We start from the raw sequence: 20,201 nt of genomic DNA, 5'->3' as shown, positions 1-20,201 counted from the left end.
TTGTCGAGAGTTCGGTAAGAGACTGGGAAGAGAGGAGATATCAAAGATGGCGGACGGCTAGCTCATTGTTGAATGAAACGATTTTGGAATATTTTCTTTTGAAAGTTTACTTGTAAATGTGGACATGACCTCGGAAAACTACCGTTGAAACGTCTTTAGGAAGTACTGTCTTCCAAAAAATGGAAGTAGAGCAAGAGAAAAGCGCGGTAGGTGAAGAAAATATTCAGAGCATAGGCAAAATTCAGTCGAATACAAGCGCTAACTTGTGCGCACGTGTTTTGTAAAGGTTGTTGATGACATTATAGAGAATAGCTGAAACTCTTTTCTTGTAGAGGAATTGTACGCACGTTAATTTTCAATGCGAATCGAAAATCTTCCTTGCATAAGACGTGAAAGAATAATAAATAATTCGGCTATGTACAGGACATACCCATTGACAAGTAATGATCAAAGTCAAAAGACAAGAACTTTAAGCTTATGTATTTTAAAGCATAAACAGTTTACAATCTGAAAACAGTATTGCAAACGTACGTTTACATTTCAGCAAGAGGAAAGGCAGCAATGGAAACTTGAAAAGGACACAGAATTGAGGCTGGAGATTCCTGAAGGAAAGGGAAAAGCTGAACTTGTGGTAAACTGAACTTTTGAAAATCTCGGCTGGCTATGCATAAGTTTCGAGCTGGAGCAAGTATCAGAAATAAAATAGATCATGTTTTCTTGTGGCATTTTGATGCAAATTTCTTTAAATGTCATATTTGAAACCAAACAAAAGTTGTTGGAAAGTTCCCATGCTATATTAAGTGTTCAATGTCTTATACATTGTATGTCTGATGGATTTCAAATTGTGGTAGACACACATTTTGAAAAAGTTTTTTTTTATCATGATGATATTATTGATATACACACCTTGGTATAATACTTCATTTATTTTATTTCCTCTATTCTAATTGTGTTTTTTAATTGTTTTGCTTTTTCCCCCAATTTAGCTTCTCCAAGGTCAAGGTGAAGTGTTTGGAACTGAACTCATAAGAAACAAGAAATTCACCTTCAAGGCTGGATCAAAAGTTGCCATTTTCACCTGGCATGGCTGTACTGTTGAAATATCCTTTTCATTATGTACTCGGATCCTTGGGAAGCATGAGCTATGATTCACTTCGCCACATACATCTACTAGTTATATTTAACTGTTTTACAGTGTACAGGCACAGTGTATCTTCCCTAACTGAGCATAAATCTCTGGTCCTCTGGAAGTTGCTTATATCTCTAAAGAAACACCCATGGTCATGTACCTGAATCTTCACATGGGCCTGGAACAAAAGAGACAAAAGGCTGAAAACTCTCCTGATGAATCTGAGACTGGTCCAAGGGTGAGTCCTACCTGCACATTCTATGGGTGGCATGAGAGAAAACAGTCAGGGTGTTGTACTCTGGATTCAGCAGAACATTCATCATGCCAATGTGTGGTGTTTTTTAGCAGGACGCTTCTTGTATCTTTACTGTCACAGTGCTGTTCATCTACTTTATTTCACTCCTGTCAAACTATTATAGCAACCTCACAAAATGCTACGGCACTTGTGAGGCAAATCTTTAATATGTACAATCCCACTCATATGGGATAACAAAATTTACAGTTGAACCTCTCCACAACAGCCACTTTGGGACAGAGGAAAGTGAGTGTTGTAGAAAAGTGGTCGTTACAGGGAGGTAGAGGTATAATATGTATTATTATTATTTTTTTTAGAGGTTGTTAGGACTTGCTTTAGTGGCTGTTGTCATAATTGTGCAGTGAATGTATGGGCATCCCCTGTGATTAAAAAAAGTGGCTGCTGTTGAGAGGTGGCGGTTAGTGGAGGTTCAACTGTAATGCCACCACACATGTTAATTGAACAGTGTACCTGCATGTATGTAGTTGCTTTGTACTTCAGAAAATTAATCAGGATATTAGTTCTAGTGAAAGTGTGGGTCACTTTGGCTGTATGCAGACAATGAGACATCACCTGGTGAAACGCTATTGAAAATGACTCTTGCTAACAAACCTTAAACACTGGTGATGATTCTTGCTCAGGTGGCAGGAAGGGGGAGGTGTAATCAGCTATATTTAACAGGGTGGTGTGGATGAGGCTGGTGAGTTTGACCTCCCAAGAATCTTGTTGGTCTCCCATGAATGTTCTCAGATTACACAAAAATGAATTGTTGGTTGTTAAATAATTATTATTTGGTAATATTCAGGTACTAGTTGTGGGTCCTGTGGATGTTGGTAAGTCCACCCTGTGTCAGCTGCTGTTAAACTATGCTGTTAGGATGGGTAGAAGACCGGTGTTTGTGGATCTGGATATTGGCCAGGTAAGTGTTTGTGTACTCTTACTTAATTTCCTCTCTTCCATTTAACCTTAGAAAATAGCCCATAGAAAATAATTATGTGCACTGATTGGTTTAAAATCGTGTTTCTATATCTCAAAAGAAAACCAGAACGAGCACAAGCTGTTGACATAATAATGGCATGAGCAAAGAGAATTTACATTTTGATGATCAAAGTAAACAGGTTGTTTTTCTTTTTTTGCTGCAGTATTTTCTAAAAGAAATAGAAAAGATGTTCTCCGTGTTTCTATCAAGTTATAGAAACACTCGTGAATGTTTGGGAGAACTTGAAAAAGCTGTGGTTAACAGCTCATGTTCCCACAGCATTTCTTGTTCTCCCAAACTCTCACTTGTGTTTCTATTAAACAATTAGATTATAAGCTTGAGATTTCTATTGCTCGATAGTTGACAAGAGCACAGCCCAAGTCAACTATCACGCATGGAAATCGAGAGCGAATAATCTAATTGTTTTAGTATAAATCTACTAGTTGTTCAGAACTTTATCTCACTCCTCTTCAAAGACACCTCGAAAATGCCAAGAAGTGCCATCATTTTGTTAACAAGGGCTCACTGCTACGCTGCTCACTATCTATCACAGAATCGATAGTGACTAGCGTTTCCAATCAGAGAACAGCATTCATGATAGAACGCTAGTAGATTTATACTAAAACTCGATAGAAACATAGTACATGTTTTCCATTTCTTAAATATAACATTTCAAACAACCTAGCTTCCCTGCTCTCTTGCTTGAGTGAACTTATTCCTGTACCAACAGTCTCTTCTGGTTAAAAATTCTTGTGATTCCTCAGGGTAGAGTTGGCATTCCTGGCTCAATGGGTAAGTTTTTTGTTCAATGCATTGTGTATTTTATTATACCCTGTACTTTACTTTACTTTACTTTACTTTTGTACTTTTTGAAGAGTTAACATAAATGTTATTGTACGTGTACACATCTGCAATGCAATAATGTCTCCAGCTGAACACTTCGCCTGCAGATGGATATGGTAGGTTTTATTGCCAGCCAATTTTCATAGGTTGGAACTTTTACAGTATATCATTTATTATGAGAATGTAAATGTATCAGGTGTAACTGAAACTCGTGGGCATGTGAAACTTTCTACATAACTGATGCAATGATAATTAAAACTTTGACATAGTGTACATTTTTGCATTTCAAATTAAATGTTACAGACCTCAAGACTTAACTTAAACATGTAAGTCCACCAAGGCCTAAAAACTAATTAACTTTCTTTCCTTTAACAGGTGCTTTGCTGATTGAGAGACCTGCAGATATTGAAGAAGGTGAAAATTCTTTTTAGAAATAATTAAATAAATAATCATATTTTAATACATATTTAATATGTGTTAAAATTTAAAATAGTGCTATTGATTTTAGGTAGGTGGGATGTTTTTTCATGAATGTAAGTAAGTATAAGTAAGTAATTATTTATTTATTGTGACCACTCCGCTTAGCTAAAAAGCGTCTTCACAGGAAGGCCACTCTGAAAATAACATAAATGCATTATAAATTTATATATAAATTTATTATTAATAAACAAATAAACAAAAGAAAATACCAACTATAATCGTGGACAAATTGTGTTGGAAAATGCCAAAACATGAGATCATAATCGTAATGCCTACAGAATAAGTGTCAACACTCCCATTCCCCCTTCCAATGTTGGAAAATGGTAAAATGCAAACTTGTGTTGGATGAAAGTGTTTTGTCAACATTGCACAGGGGTGGGGGGGAGGGGGGGGGGGGGGCAAAATGTGTATAGAATGACTTTTTCCCAACCCTTGTGACCAAGGTTGTAGTTAAAATCATAAGTAAGTACATAAAATTAAAATAATTAATTGCAATAAAGGATATAAAAATATAACATTGTCAATAATATATTAAGTAAATTCACAAATTAAGAATTTAATAATTGATATGTAAAGCTACGTGTACATTTGTTCCTTGCAGGATTTCCACTTCAAGCACCATTAGTATATCATTATGGTCACTTGTCACCTGGACCAAATGAGAAGCTATACAACAAGATATCCAGCAAAATTGCTGAAGTCACAAAGGAGAGGTTTGAAAAAAACAAGAAAGGTGAGCCTCTGTTTTCCCAGCTATAGGCATACCTGTGTACATGTACTGTATGTTGAGCTTAATTTTTTTAAATTTTGTTATTTTCCTTTGTTCTGATGTGCTGTAATATATTTATTATGTACAGCATGTGAAACAAAGGGAAATTATACCAAATTGTCATGCAACAGGCAAATTACATGTAACTACAGTATCTCCAAACTTAGGCAACTTTTCCTGGCTTCTTTGGACATCTTCACTGAACTGAAAACTAGGAAAAGCCTTGTCATATTTTGATCAAAAACTAAATTCTCCAAGAATATGGTACGGTAAGAAACATAGGATTATTTACATGTAGATGCATACTGATGTGAAGTGTGTTGCATTATAGCTCGAGCGAGTGGCTGTATTATCAATACCTGTGGCTGGGTGACTGGAACTGGTTATAGAATTCTGGTTCATGCAGCTGAAGCATTTGATGGTATGTAATACTTAAAAAAGAAAAACCAAGAGATCCATGTACATGTATAAGAAAAGAGTTTTCATCGATCCAAACCATGTGATCAAAAAGTAACATAATGAGAAACTGTTGTCTGTGGTAACACAATGATAATTATTATTGTTGTAAGCTTTAGGTTTGTAGTAGAACCTCTCTATCCTGCACTCAGTTATCTTGAAATACCCACTCTCTTGAGCTCAAATCATTTCCCCTTGGATGTACTTTTTAGCCACATACTATTGAGAAGTACAAATATACATGTATCTATTTTTTTTATTTCCCATAAGAGTTTAAGATAGCAGGCTTCAACTGTACTTACATGTACTAATCTTGCAGTTAATGTTTCTGTCCATGATACCTGATGGTTATAAAGTATCCACAGGCTCACTTAATACATGTACATGCACAAGAGGTAGCTTACAGACACATCTGAAATGAAACAAAATAATTATTATTGATTTACAAAAATGCAAATTTGCATTGCAAATCTTTGTATAACATGTACACTGTATGCCAGTACCATATGTGGCTTATGTACATGTACATGTGGGGAAGGGTGGAGTATGAGGGTGCTTATGCTTTACACTGTACAGAGTAGGTCAAACTTTGCAGAACCAAACCAAGATAAGCTCATTGAATGTGACATTGAACTTAATCAACTTAATACAGTGTATGTGGTAACATAATTTTTTGAGATTAAAAATTATTATATTTAACATTGAGCATATTGTGCTGTTACTGAGAACTTCTGTCTTCATGTACATGTATTCTTCATCATTTAATTTACTTTTTGAATCTTTCAACATTTTTTAGTGGATGTAATAGTTGTTCTTGATCAAGAAAGAGTCTACAATGATCTCAAGAAGCAGTTTGGTAACAAAGTCCAGATTGTACATCTTCCTAAATCTGGTGGGGTAAGGAAATTGTTTAACTGTCCTGGAATGTGTTGGCCAGCTATTACAATGTACTGTCATATAGCAAAAGTTTGATTTACATTTTAAGTTAATTGCCATGGATAAAATCAAAATTAATATCCCTCGACTTTTAAATTTTTGGAGATAAATCATACAACATTAATGCATTGATCATCAAGCAGACTGTTGAGAAGAATAAAGAAAATGATTATTAATTAAGCGACAGTGAAGATCTCACAGGAAAGTCTGACTGATCAATTTATCACAGCTAACTAGCAACTCCTAGACTGCGAGTAGTCTATCTTTCGCTCGAAAATATGTTGGGAAGAACACAAATGAACAGAGGTGAACAGCAAAGCTATGAGCAGCTGGGTGTAGGGTGGGTGTTGGCAGATGAGTGAAGGGGTCTCTTCCCTTGAGGATCTTCAAGCAAAACAGCGACTGCTCACTGTTGACTTGGTAAACAATTAAGGTAATTCCTTAGTATTGCATTGCGCGTCCCCACTGCACACGATTTTTGTGTCATTAGTGCGCACACATGACCACATGTGCGTACAAAACTTAAGAGATTTCCCTCAAACTAAGCTCGATAGCGAAATAAATGCTCCTTTTCTCTCAAACGAGCATGGTGACCCCTGATTTTTTTTTTCAGGTATTTGCTAAAAACCGTCTAATAAAGAAGATATTTGAAGAAGAAAAAAAGTTTTACAGTGGAACATGAATTTTTTTGAAAATAGTTCAGTACTAGGTGTATTTTGGCCAAGGCAAGGACTTCAAGCTAACCACGGAACTGTCCAAAAAAGTGCAATATTCCCAAAACCAGGCAATCAAAAACGGCTTGAATGAAGCAATACTGCTTATGTGGATAAAAGAAGCTTTACTTTAAATATAAAATTTTGTCTTTCAAGTAACCAAGACTTAATTCTGTATGAAGGTGATTCGAATTGTTAATGTGCAACCAATAAAAATACCCCATTTTAAGAGTATGCTGACGTGTAAACAAGCACGGTGACCCCATTGTTTTATTGCATTTTTTAATGTTCATATCATGAATGTTAATTACATGTAAGCCAAGTTTCAAACAAAGTTTGGTAGTAAAACAATTTCAAGGGAGTTACCTTAAACAGTACTGGTAAGACATTACTTTCAAAAGAATCAATACCTACTGTTAAACTCCTTTGAATTACGCTAAGTGAAGTGTTACTGTTGTGCAATTGGTCACGCTACCGTGTGCACCTTTAGTCCTGGGAAGGGCTTGTGCTTACTACAGTCTGTACGTGCAAGTATAATGTCACCCACATCTACATACATGAACACAGTTTGCGTATGATACATTGTAAGTTCAACTGGAGACATGAAGCTCAGTGGAGCTAAATGTCCATGTACAAATGTACTATTTTTGAAGAATGGATTTATTTTGAAATCAAGAAACACAACACTAAGAAATCCTAACAAGTTAATTGTTGTGTTTACATGTACTTGCAGGTGGTTGTACGTAGTCAAGAAACTCGACGGACTGCAAGAGATGAGAGAGTGAGGAACTATTTTTATGGAATGAAGTTAAATTTTTATCCTCACATTTTTGAGGTCCGATTTGCAGACATAAAGATTTTCAAAATAGGGGGTTAGTAGAATATCTGCTTTACAGTAATTTGTTAAATAAAGATAATTGTTTTTTTTTGTAACTTTATAGCCTTAAATGAAGTTGAATGCAGATGAAATGATTATATATTTGTATATTCTTGTTGTTGTACAACTGATGAGGTGAAAGCAAATGCTCAGTGTGAAAGTCATCAAATTTGTGTTCAACCTGTTTGCAAAAACTCCACCTGTTTTGAATACTTAATATATGAAACAATTGAAAGTTTCCTAACTCATCACAAGAAGTACGTGCACAGTGTATGATGTAACATTGCCATAATATTACTTGCAATGTTTTACATATGAATCAATTTAAATTTGTTCAACAACATGGTAACAAACTGTGAAACCTACCAAGCCAGGCCCAGGTTGTTCGATAGGTGGATAACGCTATCCACTGGATCAAAAAGTGGATAGCGTGGTTTGTTTTGTCAACACTTATCCACAGGATAGTGATTTATCTGGTGGATAGCGTTATCCTACCTTGGAACAACTGGGGCCAGGACTGCAAAAAACACATGACCAGTTTTGTTCGAGCTGCACACTATAGTGTTCAATCAAGTGATCTAACTTTACTGTGGTTCTCTTGAAAACATTCAGCTCCAGCTGTCCCTGACTCCTGTCTTCCACTGGGGATGGCTCCAGAACAGAATGAAACCAAACTGGTTCCAGTGCAGCCGGGTAAGATATTCAAATGAGAAAAGTTAACTGGGAAAAGGGTTACTAGCAATTGTTTCATGCTTTGGTGTGCATCATTGAGTTATGATGCATTGAAGAAGTTTGGAGTGCTTGAAAGAAGCATGAGAGAACTTTGCTCCGGAGGCAGCAACCTCTTTACTGTAACTTTTCGTTGTCATGAGTGCTTTTCTTCTCTTACATCCACACATAGATAATTTTTTGACTCTACAGACTTTGTTCTTTATTATTGAATGTAAAACTAAAAAGAGAAAAAGTGTAACAGGCATTGGAGCACAAGAGCTACACGTACATCGTAGATCTGTGGGAAGGATCAGACAAAGTGTTAGTGACACTCCACTGACAGTGCTGGTTATTAACTTCTTTCCTCACAGGACGTGACTTAAAGCATTGTGTGTTAGCACTGAGTGCAGCTGAATCTTTGGAAGAAGACTTGGTCACAACAAATGCAGTAGGCTTTGTTGTCGTGTAAGTTGCTCGACTCTTTTTCATTTGTTTGCACATATCAACACCCAAGATAGGCCAACTGACCGAACCCTCATGCACATGACCCCGCTGTAGGCATGCACATGTAACCCAGTTAGTCCATCACTTATAGAGAGCAAATCTTATAGAGGCTCTGATCTGAACAGTTTCAGTCAATTACATTATAATTTGTTCAAACTGTTTCTGTCTTTTCAGGAATGAGGTTGATTTAGATCGCCAGATGATGATCGTGTTATCTCCCGCTCCAAGGCCATTGCCAAGAAAGTTCTTTTTACTCAGTGACGTCAAGTTTATGGACTTTAAATGATAATTACATGTATTTTTATCACTTTATAACACTCTGTACAAACTTAAATGAGACCAGAAACCTACATTTGTAAACATACAGTCATATATGCATAATGTTCCAAATGATCTGTCAAGGTACACTTACATGTGAACAGTAATATCATGAACAGAATCATGAGCACTATAATAATAATTATTTTTAACATTTTCAGAAGGAGCATATGGAAAGTGTCAGACATACATGTAATAATTTTATTATTGTAAGCAAAGAAAAAGATTGTCACAACTTATTCTCACAGATTCCATGTATTTATTGTACATTGTTCAATATACACCCTTTACGTTCCAAAGATTAATACTTGCAAGTACAGTTATGTTACTGACTTGCTAGTTTTTGTACTTGTTTATTATGTGAATACTGATAGTTTGCTAGATAGAAACTACTTTCTTAAGATGGGGAATGGGATTGACAACAAATTCTTCTTCTTTGATGCCAATCACAGCAATAACTTTGTTTCTGTGAACCCTTCTCAACCTGTATTCTCTCCTTACATTTATATCAGTATTACAGACATTAATTTTGTTATGACATACATTTAATTTTAAGTTGACTGGTGCTAAGAATTATGTAATACCTGGAAGTTGATTTGAGAGGCTGGACTTGTAAACTATTTCTGATCAAGCATTATTTGAAATAAACTTGTTTAGTTATTTTATTTTGTTTTGTTGTGTTACATGTTTAATAATACTCATTGCTAAATCTATTTTTGTCCAGAGTCAAGTTTCACCAAGAGTGTGTTAACTTCAAGTTTGTTTTTAATCAGGGTGAAAGGTTCCACATTTCTGTTCTTGGTCCCAGTATTGTGAATGTTTTGTCGCTGTTCAGGAATTTTTTCCCCTGTTTTCACACAACTCCAAGGTTTTCTTTGAGTTTTCCACACTGCATTATGTGAAACATGTTTATCCTCAATTACATGAATTAGTGACAAACTACAGTACAGTAGTTAAAAGTAGTTTTTTCCCCTGATTTCCCCTTATAATTTAGAGCCTAGTCACAGGGGACCTACACACTTATTTCTGAACTGTATGTAATGTAAAACAGAAATAGAAGAGTAGAATAAACTTGACCATTGCCGTCCTGTTAGCATTGTGTGATTCAATACATGTTCTTTCTTTTGATCTCCGTTAAAAAATATGGTTTCCGCAACATCGCTTTGATTGTAACTACCTCTATTGTCTGGGTGCTGTCACGCTGTTCGGTGTTTTGCATCTTCCATTTCACCATTGGTTATTAATTTATTAACAGTTTGAATGCAATGAGAACAGTGTGACAGCACCCAGACAACAGAGGTTGTAACAATCAAGGCGAATTTCACAAATAGCCATGTGGGTTCCCTGTGGCCTAGTGTGTAGAATATGTGTGTGTGCACCGTGATTGGTCATTCATTAGTTGTACTGTCCAGCCTACTGAAATTTAAAGCTTTTTTCTTGTTGTTGTTGCAGAAATGTCTTGAGATGTTTTTCTTTAACATTCATTGCAAAAAAAAAAGTTTAAAACCTTTTGCCTTCTCGTTTCAGTGTTAAACTGTGATAGTAGTATGATAATTATTGACAATTTTCTACAACTCTGTTTGGAGTGGAGTTCCTCAAAAAGTTTGGTCATTTTAGTTTTGATGATACTTATCCATCTTTGTCAATTACAGGGTTTGAGCCATCAATAAGTTAATTAATAAATAAAAATATACATTTATAGAGATTTAAAGAAATGACTAAATACAATAGATCAGATTAACCAAACTACAGCCTGGAAGAATACTAAGTACTGCCAACAGCATTGCCAATGGTGCTGGTCAATAAATTATAGCACAAAAAATAATAAACACTTCAAGCTATGGAGCATGACACTACGTGAATTAAGACCAATTCACTGCTGTACATGCTAAGCATCCAGTCTATCAAAATGTTTTGTTTTGCACACTTATGGTGCAAGTCTTTCATAGACCCAACCATCCACCCCTTTCTTTGTTAAATTCTCATCAATGACCTCATCTGCCTCTGGTTTACGAAACAAAATTCTGTCATGAAGCCTGCTGGATTGTCCTTGCCAGAACTCCACTTTGTCTGGAATTACTTTAAAACCACCCCTGAAAGAAACACATTTGACAAATTAACATTCTTGGTCTTATAGTAATGAATATGTGCCTGGAAAATAAGCACTTCCTCATGACATGAGGGATATTTTGTGTCAGGTGGCATAAAAATACCTCCCAAAAATTTGGTTGCACAGTGTAATAACTGTCAACTGTGAGTGTAGTGACTTATCAATAGAAGAAAGTTAGAATCCCAAACTGGAATACATGTAGTCGTGAAAAGAGAAAAAAAAAAAAAAAAAAAAAAAAAAAAAAACAGTCTGAAATTCCATTAAAAAATAAATTCAACCAAACACCCAATTCTAAAAGGCGTGAGTTAAAACCTTAAAATCAAATTCCCCATCAATGATAACCCGATATCCTCTTAAAGATGATTTCCAGTCTGTAGTGCGCAGTCTCAGCACCATAATATTTATTTAAATATCATAAGTTCTCACTCAATGTCCAGAATAAGAATCAATGTTATTCGTTATGAACCACATACCTTACCTTTGAGGCCTTTCAAATTCTTTTTCCAACAGTATCATTGATTTTTACAGCTGCGAAGTTGTTTCATCAAGTGATATGAGGAAGAACGAAGTATAAAGCTTTGACCGCTTTGCAACCATAATGGGGGTTGTTTGGAAACTTTGAATTTACTTGATCAATGTAAGTAGTTGCAAAATGTTTACATTTTGTGATGTCTTACATGAAGCAAAACAAAACAAAAAACGCAAAAAAAAAAAAAAAAAAATCCTCAAGAGTGCGCAGTATGGACTGGAAATCGTCTTTAATATCTACCAAGAAATTCTGAGACTGACACGAACAGAAGATAATTGATGGTCTCGTTTGGAGACTTGGGTGTCCTTCTCACTCCTGTAATGAGCTTACTGCATTATTAAAGGTCAACAATTATTTATGACTGCCAATAAATTTTCAGAAATGTAAAATCCCTACTCACCAGTGTTCTGGCTTAGGAATTAGTTTCTGTTCATCAGCATATTCTTCTTTCAGTTCATTCTCCTTTGTTTCCAAAACCTTCAAATAACACAGTTGATACAACTATCCGTGAACTCGCAACCTATACCAAGTAGCTGACGGGCAACTCAGGGTGACTCAACCAGTATCTATCACACATGTAGCAATGCAAAAGGGAGTTGTGAATTTTTAGAATCAAATGCATCAAACAGATCCCTTCATTTACAATTCAATCCAAACATGTACCACAGAATTTTTCCATTTTTCTGATTAACTTATTGTGAGGTTGCAGTCCTAAAAATGATCAGGTCCACCCATCCACACTGTTTGGCTGGCAATGTGTACTTCATTCTTTCAAATTACAGTTCTGATATATGTGCAAGGTGAAGGTGCGGTTGCATCATGTTTAGTGTGCTGGTCTCTGGATCAAGTGGTCTGGGTTCAAGTCCTGGCTGGGGACATTGTGTAGTGTTCTTGGGCAAGGCACATTACTCTAAAAGTGCCTCTCACCACCCAGGCAGGGGTTTCATTACCGTTTTCAGAGGGAAGGCAACTGGTTTCCACATTGGGCCAAACTATTATTCAGAACTGAACTTCTTTGTAAGAAAAACTTTCTGCTAGATGATCAAACCAGCTGGGCAATATTGTCCTCTCAGCTGGTCAATTTTCCCGGTACCCGGCCCATAATGAAGCCCCTGCCCAGGTGTATAAATGGGTACTGAAGAATTTAATGCTGGGGCGTGACCCTACAATGGACTAGCATTCTGTCCAGGAGGGAGTGGATATACTGTCTCCAGTAGTCCCTTCATGCTACAGAAACCGAAGATAAGCACCGCCCTGATGGGCTGCTAATGGTGCTTGGCTTGTCTAGAGACTACATAAGCAGACAGTTGTTTAGCTATATAGCACTTACATGCATTGCAGGTCTATGATGCTAGCTATTATACTATGGGGATCATGATCTCTACATTTTCACTAGCAAAAGACAACCTAGTAAATTATGGAAATAACTGATGAACATACAGTACCTCTCTGCTTGCAATGACTGAGCTCTGGGCACTAACAATAGCTCCTATTTGACTTCCTCGAGGACGAGAATGGAAGTACTCCTCACTTTCTTTAGCGGGCAGCTTTTCCACTCTTCCCTCAATTTTTATCTAAATAGAAACAATGCATGTGAGAAACAGTAACAATTTACAGGAAATTCATTTGAATTGGACAACATTATTTGTGGAAATCATATTATTTTGTGTTCAAGTAGGAAGCACCTTGCACACATATGTACCTGTCTGTGTAAGGGATGCCAGTAAAACAACAAGCTGGCATATGGGTTTTCTTTCTGAAAGAAAAGACAATGGTTATAATATTATTAATGTACAATGTAGCTGGGGTTCACAACAGATTAACGTTCATGTAGATTTCAAGCTTAAATCACTGGTTAGTGTCTTCTAAACCTGCTAAGACCTCCTCTGGTGGTGTGTCTTGATGTGGTAAGGAGGCTTGAATGCCCTCATGACCCCAACAGCTATGTCATGCCCCTGGTAGGTTCAACCAAGCGGGACCAGTCTGTGGGAGAGGGTCCTGACTGAACATACACTACCCTGGTCCTTAAATTTCTTGACTTTATCCACTCAATGGTTAATTTAATTTAATTTTTTTTTACTGCGTGACAGTGAAAATGATCTATTAAACCTCGTATCATACAACTCAAAGGCTGGTAATCACGCTTGTAATTTGAAATCAGCCTCACACTGCACCCTTATCCAATTTAGTAATAACTCACCCGATTTGCTGCATAAAATTAAGTGGTACACGGAGTGGTAACAAATCGATAAAAGTGCCTCCTCACATGTGACGATATCATTTTTATCCAACCTGATATCATTATTTTTTTGATATCACTTTGGACCCCTTAACTATACTTAAATCTGTTGGTGTACATGATTGAAACATCTCTGTAACTTCCTCAGAAGTCTTTGGCGATCTTTCAAAATCTTTGGTCATCTTTGAAAATTTTCAGAAAATGAACGATTAGTTATTTGCCATACCCAAATTTGGCCAAATGAGCACGATGTGGTAGCCATATCAGGTCAGTGACCTGATATCACAGGACATCAGGACAGTAGACACAGCTTCTGATTGGCTAATTACAAATTTGGGTACAGTAAGGTGGCATTGGCGTATTGGGCCTCTTTAGTCATGGGTATTTTCTAAAAATGGCACGAACCATGGTTCAACCAAACTCACCTGATATGCCAACCAACATGCGATATCCGATATGCGAACCAATAAGGTACGATTAGATATAACTACTCCCTGAATTGCACTCCACTTGCTCTAATAACTATTACATAATCACCAAATTATGTAAACACTCACCAATTGTTCTCCTTTTTTGCTGTTATAATTGGTGAAAAATGTGAATCCTGTTTTATCATAACCCTTCAGCAACACAACCCTTGATGTTGGTCGGCAGTCACTTTAAAATAGAAAACATTCCAAAAATAATGTATAAATCGCTCTACCGGCAACTCAAAAATCAACATGGCGGTCACCACGATTGCTAGTCAAGTGTTACGTAACAGGAAAAACTTCATTAACATGTAAAACAACGAAAGTCTTTGATATCACAGCGAAACTCAGAACTTACCTTCCACAGGTTGAAAGAATCATAGCATTAGCTTCTCCGACATTGTAAGCCTTCGTGGCTTCTCTGAACCAAGCATCAAACTGCATGAACGGTTCCCTTGCCACGAGGCCAGACTCGTCAAAACCGACAGGCATTTTGTAGTCCATTCTCATCGCCGCGACATCTTCTTTGCGTAACATAGTTGAGCATCCACCGAAATGACGACTTATTTCAGCAATCCTTAACACAGCCCTTGATGTTCTCCACAGCTTGAACGAAAATGCACTCATCTACTCCCCCGTCTACGGTACATGTATGTCACGCTATCTTACTCAAGTGTGCCAAGTTGGACTGGAAAGGGACTGGGAGTGATAAAAAAAAAAAATACGCCTAGATCCTAGGCTCCTCTTCGGGCCTTGGGTGTTGCATAACTTTTCAATTTTTTGAGTTATTTTTTTGTAAAAAAAAAAAATACCTCTTAGTCGGCGCGTCGGGTATGTTAAGGACGGGTCAATGGATAAGTGAGTGAGTGAATGAGTGAGAGATGTATGTGTGTCACGCCAATCAGATTGGATCTACTATAAACAGCCAATCAAATTTCTTGTTGTACAGGTAAATGGTATGTGGGAAGATTTGATCCCGACACAGTTTAGAACGGCCATATTTATTCTTCTATAAAAGAGGAGGAAGTATTCATATATTGGGCTTACTTCGACATTTTCTGTGGGTTAGGCTGAGGATTTTAGTTACGAACCAGATGAGCCTTGAGGTTTGAAACAGTTCGTGAGTTAGTAGTATGCAAATGCAACGAGATATTTTTATTTTTAGTTACAAAGGTAGCTTGATACTCTTGTTTTTCACAAGGAGTAAATTCAATTAGAGGTCACGAATCGTCGCTTCTAGTTCTTAGGACATGTTTTAGAAGAAACGAGATTATTTAGATTAGAAACAGTTCTAACGTTTACAATAGTAAGTGCAGCTGACGATTGTTTTGTTCTTATTGCATGCAAATACAACGAGATATTTTTATTTTTTAGTTACAAAGGGTAATTTGACACTCTTGTTTTTCACACGGGAGTAAATTCAATTAGAGCTGACGAATCATCACCACTCTTTCCCACAAGATGTTTGCTACGTTTAGTTACAAATGGTGACTTAACGCTTCTGTTTTTTATATGGGAGTAAATACAATTAGAGCTGGCAAGTTATCGGCTATTGTTCACAGGATATTAAACAAAAAAAAGCTTTCATTTCTGGACGGTTTTTACGTCTCTGCAATAGCAGTTTATTTTTATTTGATGAGCATTTTATGACATTCTTTTCAGTCCGATATTTTTAAAGGTAAAAAGTATCAAAACTGCTGAAATGTTCTTTGAAGACTGCGTGGCACCAAGTTAAAGTGCAATTTAATTAAATCAGACTTTCCATGTGTCAGAGAGGTTTTTTTTCCTCTTTCTTTCTATTTTTGGTGAAGTAGTGTTGTTGTGTTGTGTAAAAAGGGTAAACTCACGACTCGTATAAAATGCGAAAAGGTCTCTTAACTTGAGTATTTTTGAGCAAAATTCCTCTGGAGGTTGGAAGGGCTAGGTGATCGGTGAGTGAGGGAGTTATGCATATGCACGCGTCACACCAATTACAGTGTGGGTTTTATCAAAGAACGGATCAAAGAAAAAAATAAGATGGTATCTACATTAATATGGAGACGTGTCAGATTACTGTAGTTTGTTCAGTCAAACATTTTATGGGATGTTACTAAAATTAGGAACGGGGAACGGGGAACGGGGAACGGGGAACCGGGAACAGGAGTTTGGGAACGAGTCACGAGTGTACAGCGGTAACCGGCCTGAGAATTCAAAATGGCGGACAAAGGAAAAGGCTCGCAAATTAAAGGGAACAATTTGGGGAAATATGAGGAAGTGTCACGGTTGTAAACGTGAGTTTCTACCGGCTGTGTCCCTTGATGACCAGTACGTTCTTGTTAGAGCAGAGTCTGATTGGTACTGAGATAAACAAACAATGAAATGTCGCCTGGGGAAAAATCGAATCGGAAACATCACATTCTACCCCGATCCCTCAGCACAAACTGCAGCTTGCAGACTGCCGACTGGGTACAAAACTGAGAATAAAGGCTGTGTCTTGTCTGATACGCATACGTGACAACTTGTCATCTAAAAACATGTCGAGTGTCAAGCAGTCGTTTTTCCGCAGTCATCTTTCACCAGCATCAGCATCTGGAATATTCCTCGCTCGTTTCTCACATATTTTGTCTTTAACAAAGCGGGCAGGCCACAAGTTGTTTATTTGCTGCTTACCTGCCAGCTGAATTGCCGATCTCCGAAAGGCTGACATGCTGAATGCGAAGACAGTCAAGACAGCGGACGACCCTCGTTCAAAGATAGTCATGTGTGTCACTTGTCCTCGATATCCTATTGTGTGTTGCTATCTTAAATATTGACATGACAGCTCACGCACAAGGTGAGAAGATATGTGAAAACTATGAAGGCTTGAAATTCTATTTAAGAACGAATATGGCCTGACCGATTAGGGTAGCATGTGATCGAACCGATTCGATTTTCTCCCAGGCGCCATTTCATTGTTTGTTTATCCCAGTACCAATCAGGACTCTGCTCTAACAAGAACGTACTGGTCATCTGGGGACGAAGCCGTACTGGTCATCTGGGGACGTTTACAACCGCAACACTTCCTCATATTTCCCCAAATTGTTCCCTTTTCGTTTCCTTTGTCCGCCATTCTGAATTCTCAGGCGCGTTACCGCTGTACACTCGTTCCCAGACTCCCGTTCCTCGTTCCCCGTTCCCCGTTCCCCGTTCCCCGTTACCAGTTTTAGTAACATCCCATTTTATGGCTTGCTATTTAGCTATCTTACCATTACCGATGTAACATCGTATGTACATCATAAATTCCCAGTTTCTTTCTTGCTGTACATCGCAACCAAAAAACTTGTCAAATTAACCAAATCGTTATTGTAAACAGTTCCGTGAATGCTCCTATCTCCGAGACTTTACAAAAAAATAACTCTTGCACGTCTTGCGTGCCTATGTTTTTTAACCCTTTGAATAACGAACTTTCGCCAAAAAATACCGATTTTAACCGTTTAGTCAGGTTTTTTTAGCTGCAATGACGCTAAATAAGCCTAAGTTTTGCTAAGAAAGCTTTTTTTTTTTTTACTAAAAGGAGAGATTTTTCGAGGATTAGGTACAAAATTGAGCAATATTTCAATTCCGGGCATGCGCATAAGCCAAAATTTGGGGGGGGGGGGGGGAAATTTGAGGGAAAATTGAGGTCAGTGAGGTAAATTTTCCCTCTCAGACATAGTTAAGCGACTCTTTTTAGAATCGAAAAATGAGAAATTATTCGAGGAAAATGGTGTAAATGGATACGCCGAGTCTAAAATGAAAGGGCAAACAGAATATAGGAAAAAATTAAGTCCACTGTCACTCGCTTACTTCGATGTCCTCGGAAGTTCAAGAGACTTACAGGTTTACTCAACGAAATTTGCGTTAAAAAAACAAAAACCAAAAACCAAAACAAAATCAATTTTCTGGCCACTGAAAGACTTAAATTCAGCAGAAAGGATTGACCTTATACTCTTTAACAAATTTCCCTGTCATAAACATCTCTCAGCAAACAGACAACCCGAATTTTATTACACCCACAAATCACGTTTAAAATTGTCCCGGGGACAATTTTGAACGTGATTTGTTCCTATCATTCACCGAGAAATGCTTTCATGGTGCAGCTGATGATCACTGATCTTATCCTGTTGAGTTAATCCACAAGAAACATCACAAATTGTTTCAATTCCTCAAGTCTTTAATTGGAAACAAAGCAAACCCTTGACAACAACTGAAAAGAATTTTCCCCATGCTCAAGTTTAAGCTAGTTTAGCCTAGCGATAACGCAAAAAAAAATATACAACTCTACAGTTTCTGCTTGAATCTTTGGTTAAGGATTCTGGAAAAAACTTCAGTTATGAAAACTTCTTGAAGATCTGAAAGCCGGTCCAGGTATTTTCCTTTGCGCATGATGTTTTGCTGTTGCTGCTGCAGCTACGGGGGTAAAATTTGTAGCTGTAATAAGTCAGCTAGGCGCTGTTAGAGCTGTACGGAAATTTGAGGCCCACCACGTCACCATATTGCACAGGAGTCCCATCATCAGCGTTCTTGGAGTAGATCTCGAAAGTGACGTACGAATAGGTCAGCCAGGCGCCTCCTGTCATGAAACTGGTGACTCTACAATCACAACGAGTCCAGAATCAATATTATGAAAAGAATAACTTAGAGCAATCAGGACACGAAATTAAGAAAATCTTCCACTTTGGGATATGTCGATATATTGTGTAATTGAATGCACCAAAACTAATGAAAGCAATTTTATGACAATCACAGTAAGGAAAATTTATATTTCGAAGCTTGAACTTAAATGACAAGGTTAAAAAAATGGTTCAGACAAATAGATTAATTCCGGCTTGAGTCTTTTTCGACAAGATACTACGTCAAAAAAATAAAGAATTGGAGCTAAGAGGTGAAGAATTTAATGCCGCGTCCACTAGTGATCGGGTGAGTTATGAACTTACGATTGTGCGCGGCAAATGCTGCTGTAAGAAGAGCTGCAATACAGTCGGTAACTGCTACCATATTGGTTTGAACGGAGTGACACTGTATCGCCACTGTTGATTGGCTCTCCATCCCTCTTTCCCTTGGCAGTAATGGTAAACATCCTTGTCTTTGAGCAGGAGGTCCATCCTGAGGAGGTGATGACAGTGCCTTGGCAGGTTCTCCACCCGCAGAGAGATGTACCACAGTATAACCAACACTTGGAGTAGCTACCAGAAGTGTAGGCTGACCGCAGAGCAATAGTTTCTCTACTGTTAATGATGGGATATCGGTGAACTGCGAAAGTAAAAACAGAATCGTGTGCAGTTATTTCAAGAGCAGAGTTTTCAATAGAAGACAAGATGCAACGAATATTGTAAAATAAACTTGCGAGTGGACTAGATTTCTTACTAGTTTCATTTCTTCGGCAGTAGCCCGCTTCCACAATGAGTAAGTTTATAACTTTGAGTGAGACATTGTACTCGACTATGAAAGAATATTCCTCTAGCTGATCAGAGCTTTCTCCACAAAAATGATCATCGGTGTTTCTTACCTTTAGACAAACTGTCCCAAACACCTTCTATGCTCACGTCAGCTGTGCCATCGACAGTCAGCGTTTCGTTGGAAATGCTATACGTGACGGATGCTGAATGCACGCTAACCTTCAAGAAGATTGCGATGGAAGTGGCCACGATAATAAACTTCATTTTGAAAGACTTTTGATAATGGCACTTTTCTCGCGGTGCCGTCTCTGAAAGTTGAATTTGGAATCCCGACTTCACTACCGTGATGATGTTGGTTTAGAGAATCAATGTTTTTTAACACCCTGAAGCGAAACGTATTAGAAGAGACCGATAACGTGTTTATTACGGTGTTCTAAAGATTATTCT

At 37.5% G+C, this 20,201-nt stretch overlaps 2 protein-coding genes, 1 long non-coding RNA gene and 1 pseudogene across 3 annotated transcripts; 1 reads left to right on the top strand and 3 right to left on the bottom strand.

Annotated features, from left to right (window-relative positions):
• The first annotated feature begins 10 nt into the window (after window positions 1-10).
• LOC110062670 (protein CLP1 homolog) lies at window positions 11-9,675 on the top strand. The gene is made up of 14 exons (XM_020769612.2): window positions 11-206; window positions 545-631; window positions 987-1,102; window positions 1,235-1,367; window positions 2,230-2,343; window positions 3,168-3,195; window positions 3,622-3,660; window positions 4,328-4,459; window positions 4,827-4,916; window positions 5,748-5,848; window positions 7,334-7,472; window positions 8,090-8,170; window positions 8,560-8,653; window positions 8,867-9,675. The coding sequence occupies exons 1-14, from the start codon at window positions 180-182 to the stop codon at window positions 8,976-8,978; spliced, it is 1,293 nt and encodes a 430-aa protein (XP_020625271.1). The 5' UTR covers window positions 11-179; the 3' UTR covers window positions 8,979-9,675.
• LOC149115018 (uncharacterized) lies at window positions 3,353-5,482 on the bottom strand. Its single transcript, XR_016206229.1, has 2 exons — window positions 5,254-5,482; window positions 3,353-3,642 (listed from the first exon to the last, which is right to left on the bottom strand). It is a non-coding gene; the product is annotated as an uncharacterized LOC149115018 (long non-coding RNA).
• LOC110062672 (uncharacterized) lies at window positions 9,191-15,074 on the bottom strand. Its single transcript, XM_020769617.2, has 6 exons — window positions 14,717-15,074; window positions 14,446-14,545; window positions 13,352-13,405; window positions 13,095-13,223; window positions 12,050-12,126; window positions 9,191-11,103 (listed from the first exon to the last, which is right to left on the bottom strand). Exons 1-6 carry the CDS (start codon window positions 14,983-14,985, stop codon window positions 10,938-10,940), a joined length of 795 nt encoding a protein of 264 aa, XP_020625276.2. The 5' UTR covers window positions 14,986-15,074; the 3' UTR covers window positions 9,191-10,937.
• A 3,434-nt stretch (window positions 15,075-18,508) lies between these two features.
• Window positions 18,509-20,018, bottom strand: LOC149115017 (uncharacterized; annotated as a pseudogene).
• Between the last annotated feature and the right edge of the window lie 183 nt (window positions 20,019-20,201).

The sequence above is a fragment of the Orbicella faveolata genome, unplaced genomic scaffold (genome assembly GCF_042242905.1).
Source record: "Orbicella faveolata isolate gen_17 unplaced genomic scaffold, um_ofav_v1 contig_13, whole genome shotgun sequence".
Lineage (NCBI taxonomy): Eukaryota > Metazoa > Cnidaria > Anthozoa > Scleractinia > Merulinidae > Orbicella > Orbicella faveolata.
This window is presented reverse-complemented; position numbering and strand designations above follow the sequence as displayed.

Excerpts from the sequence above, each read along its gene's own strand:
- LOC110062670 (XM_020769612.2), top strand. The coding sequence starts at position 180 with ATGGAAGTAGAGCAAGAGAAAAGCGCG. Across the intron at positions 1,368-2,229 it reads AATCTGAGACTGGTCCAAGG|GTACTAGTTGTGGGTCCTGT; the intron begins GTGAGTCCTACC and ends GGTAATATTCAG. Across the intron at positions 7,473-8,089 it reads AAAGATTTTCAAAATAGGGG|CTCCAGCTGTCCCTGACTCC; the intron begins GTTAGTAGAATA and ends GAAAACATTCAG.
- LOC110062672 (XM_020769617.2), bottom strand. The coding sequence starts at position 14,985 with ATGAGTGCATTTTCGTTCAAGCTGTGGAGAACATCAAGGGCTGTGTTA. Across the intron at positions 12,127-13,094 it reads CAGTCATTGCAAGCAGAGAG|GTTTTGGAAACAAAGGAGAA; the intron begins GTACTGTATGTT and ends TGTTATTTGAAG. Across the intron at positions 11,104-12,049 it reads ATTCCTAAGCCAGAACACTG|GGGTGGTTTTAAAGTAATTC; the intron begins GTGAGTAGGGAT and ends TGTTTCTTTCAG.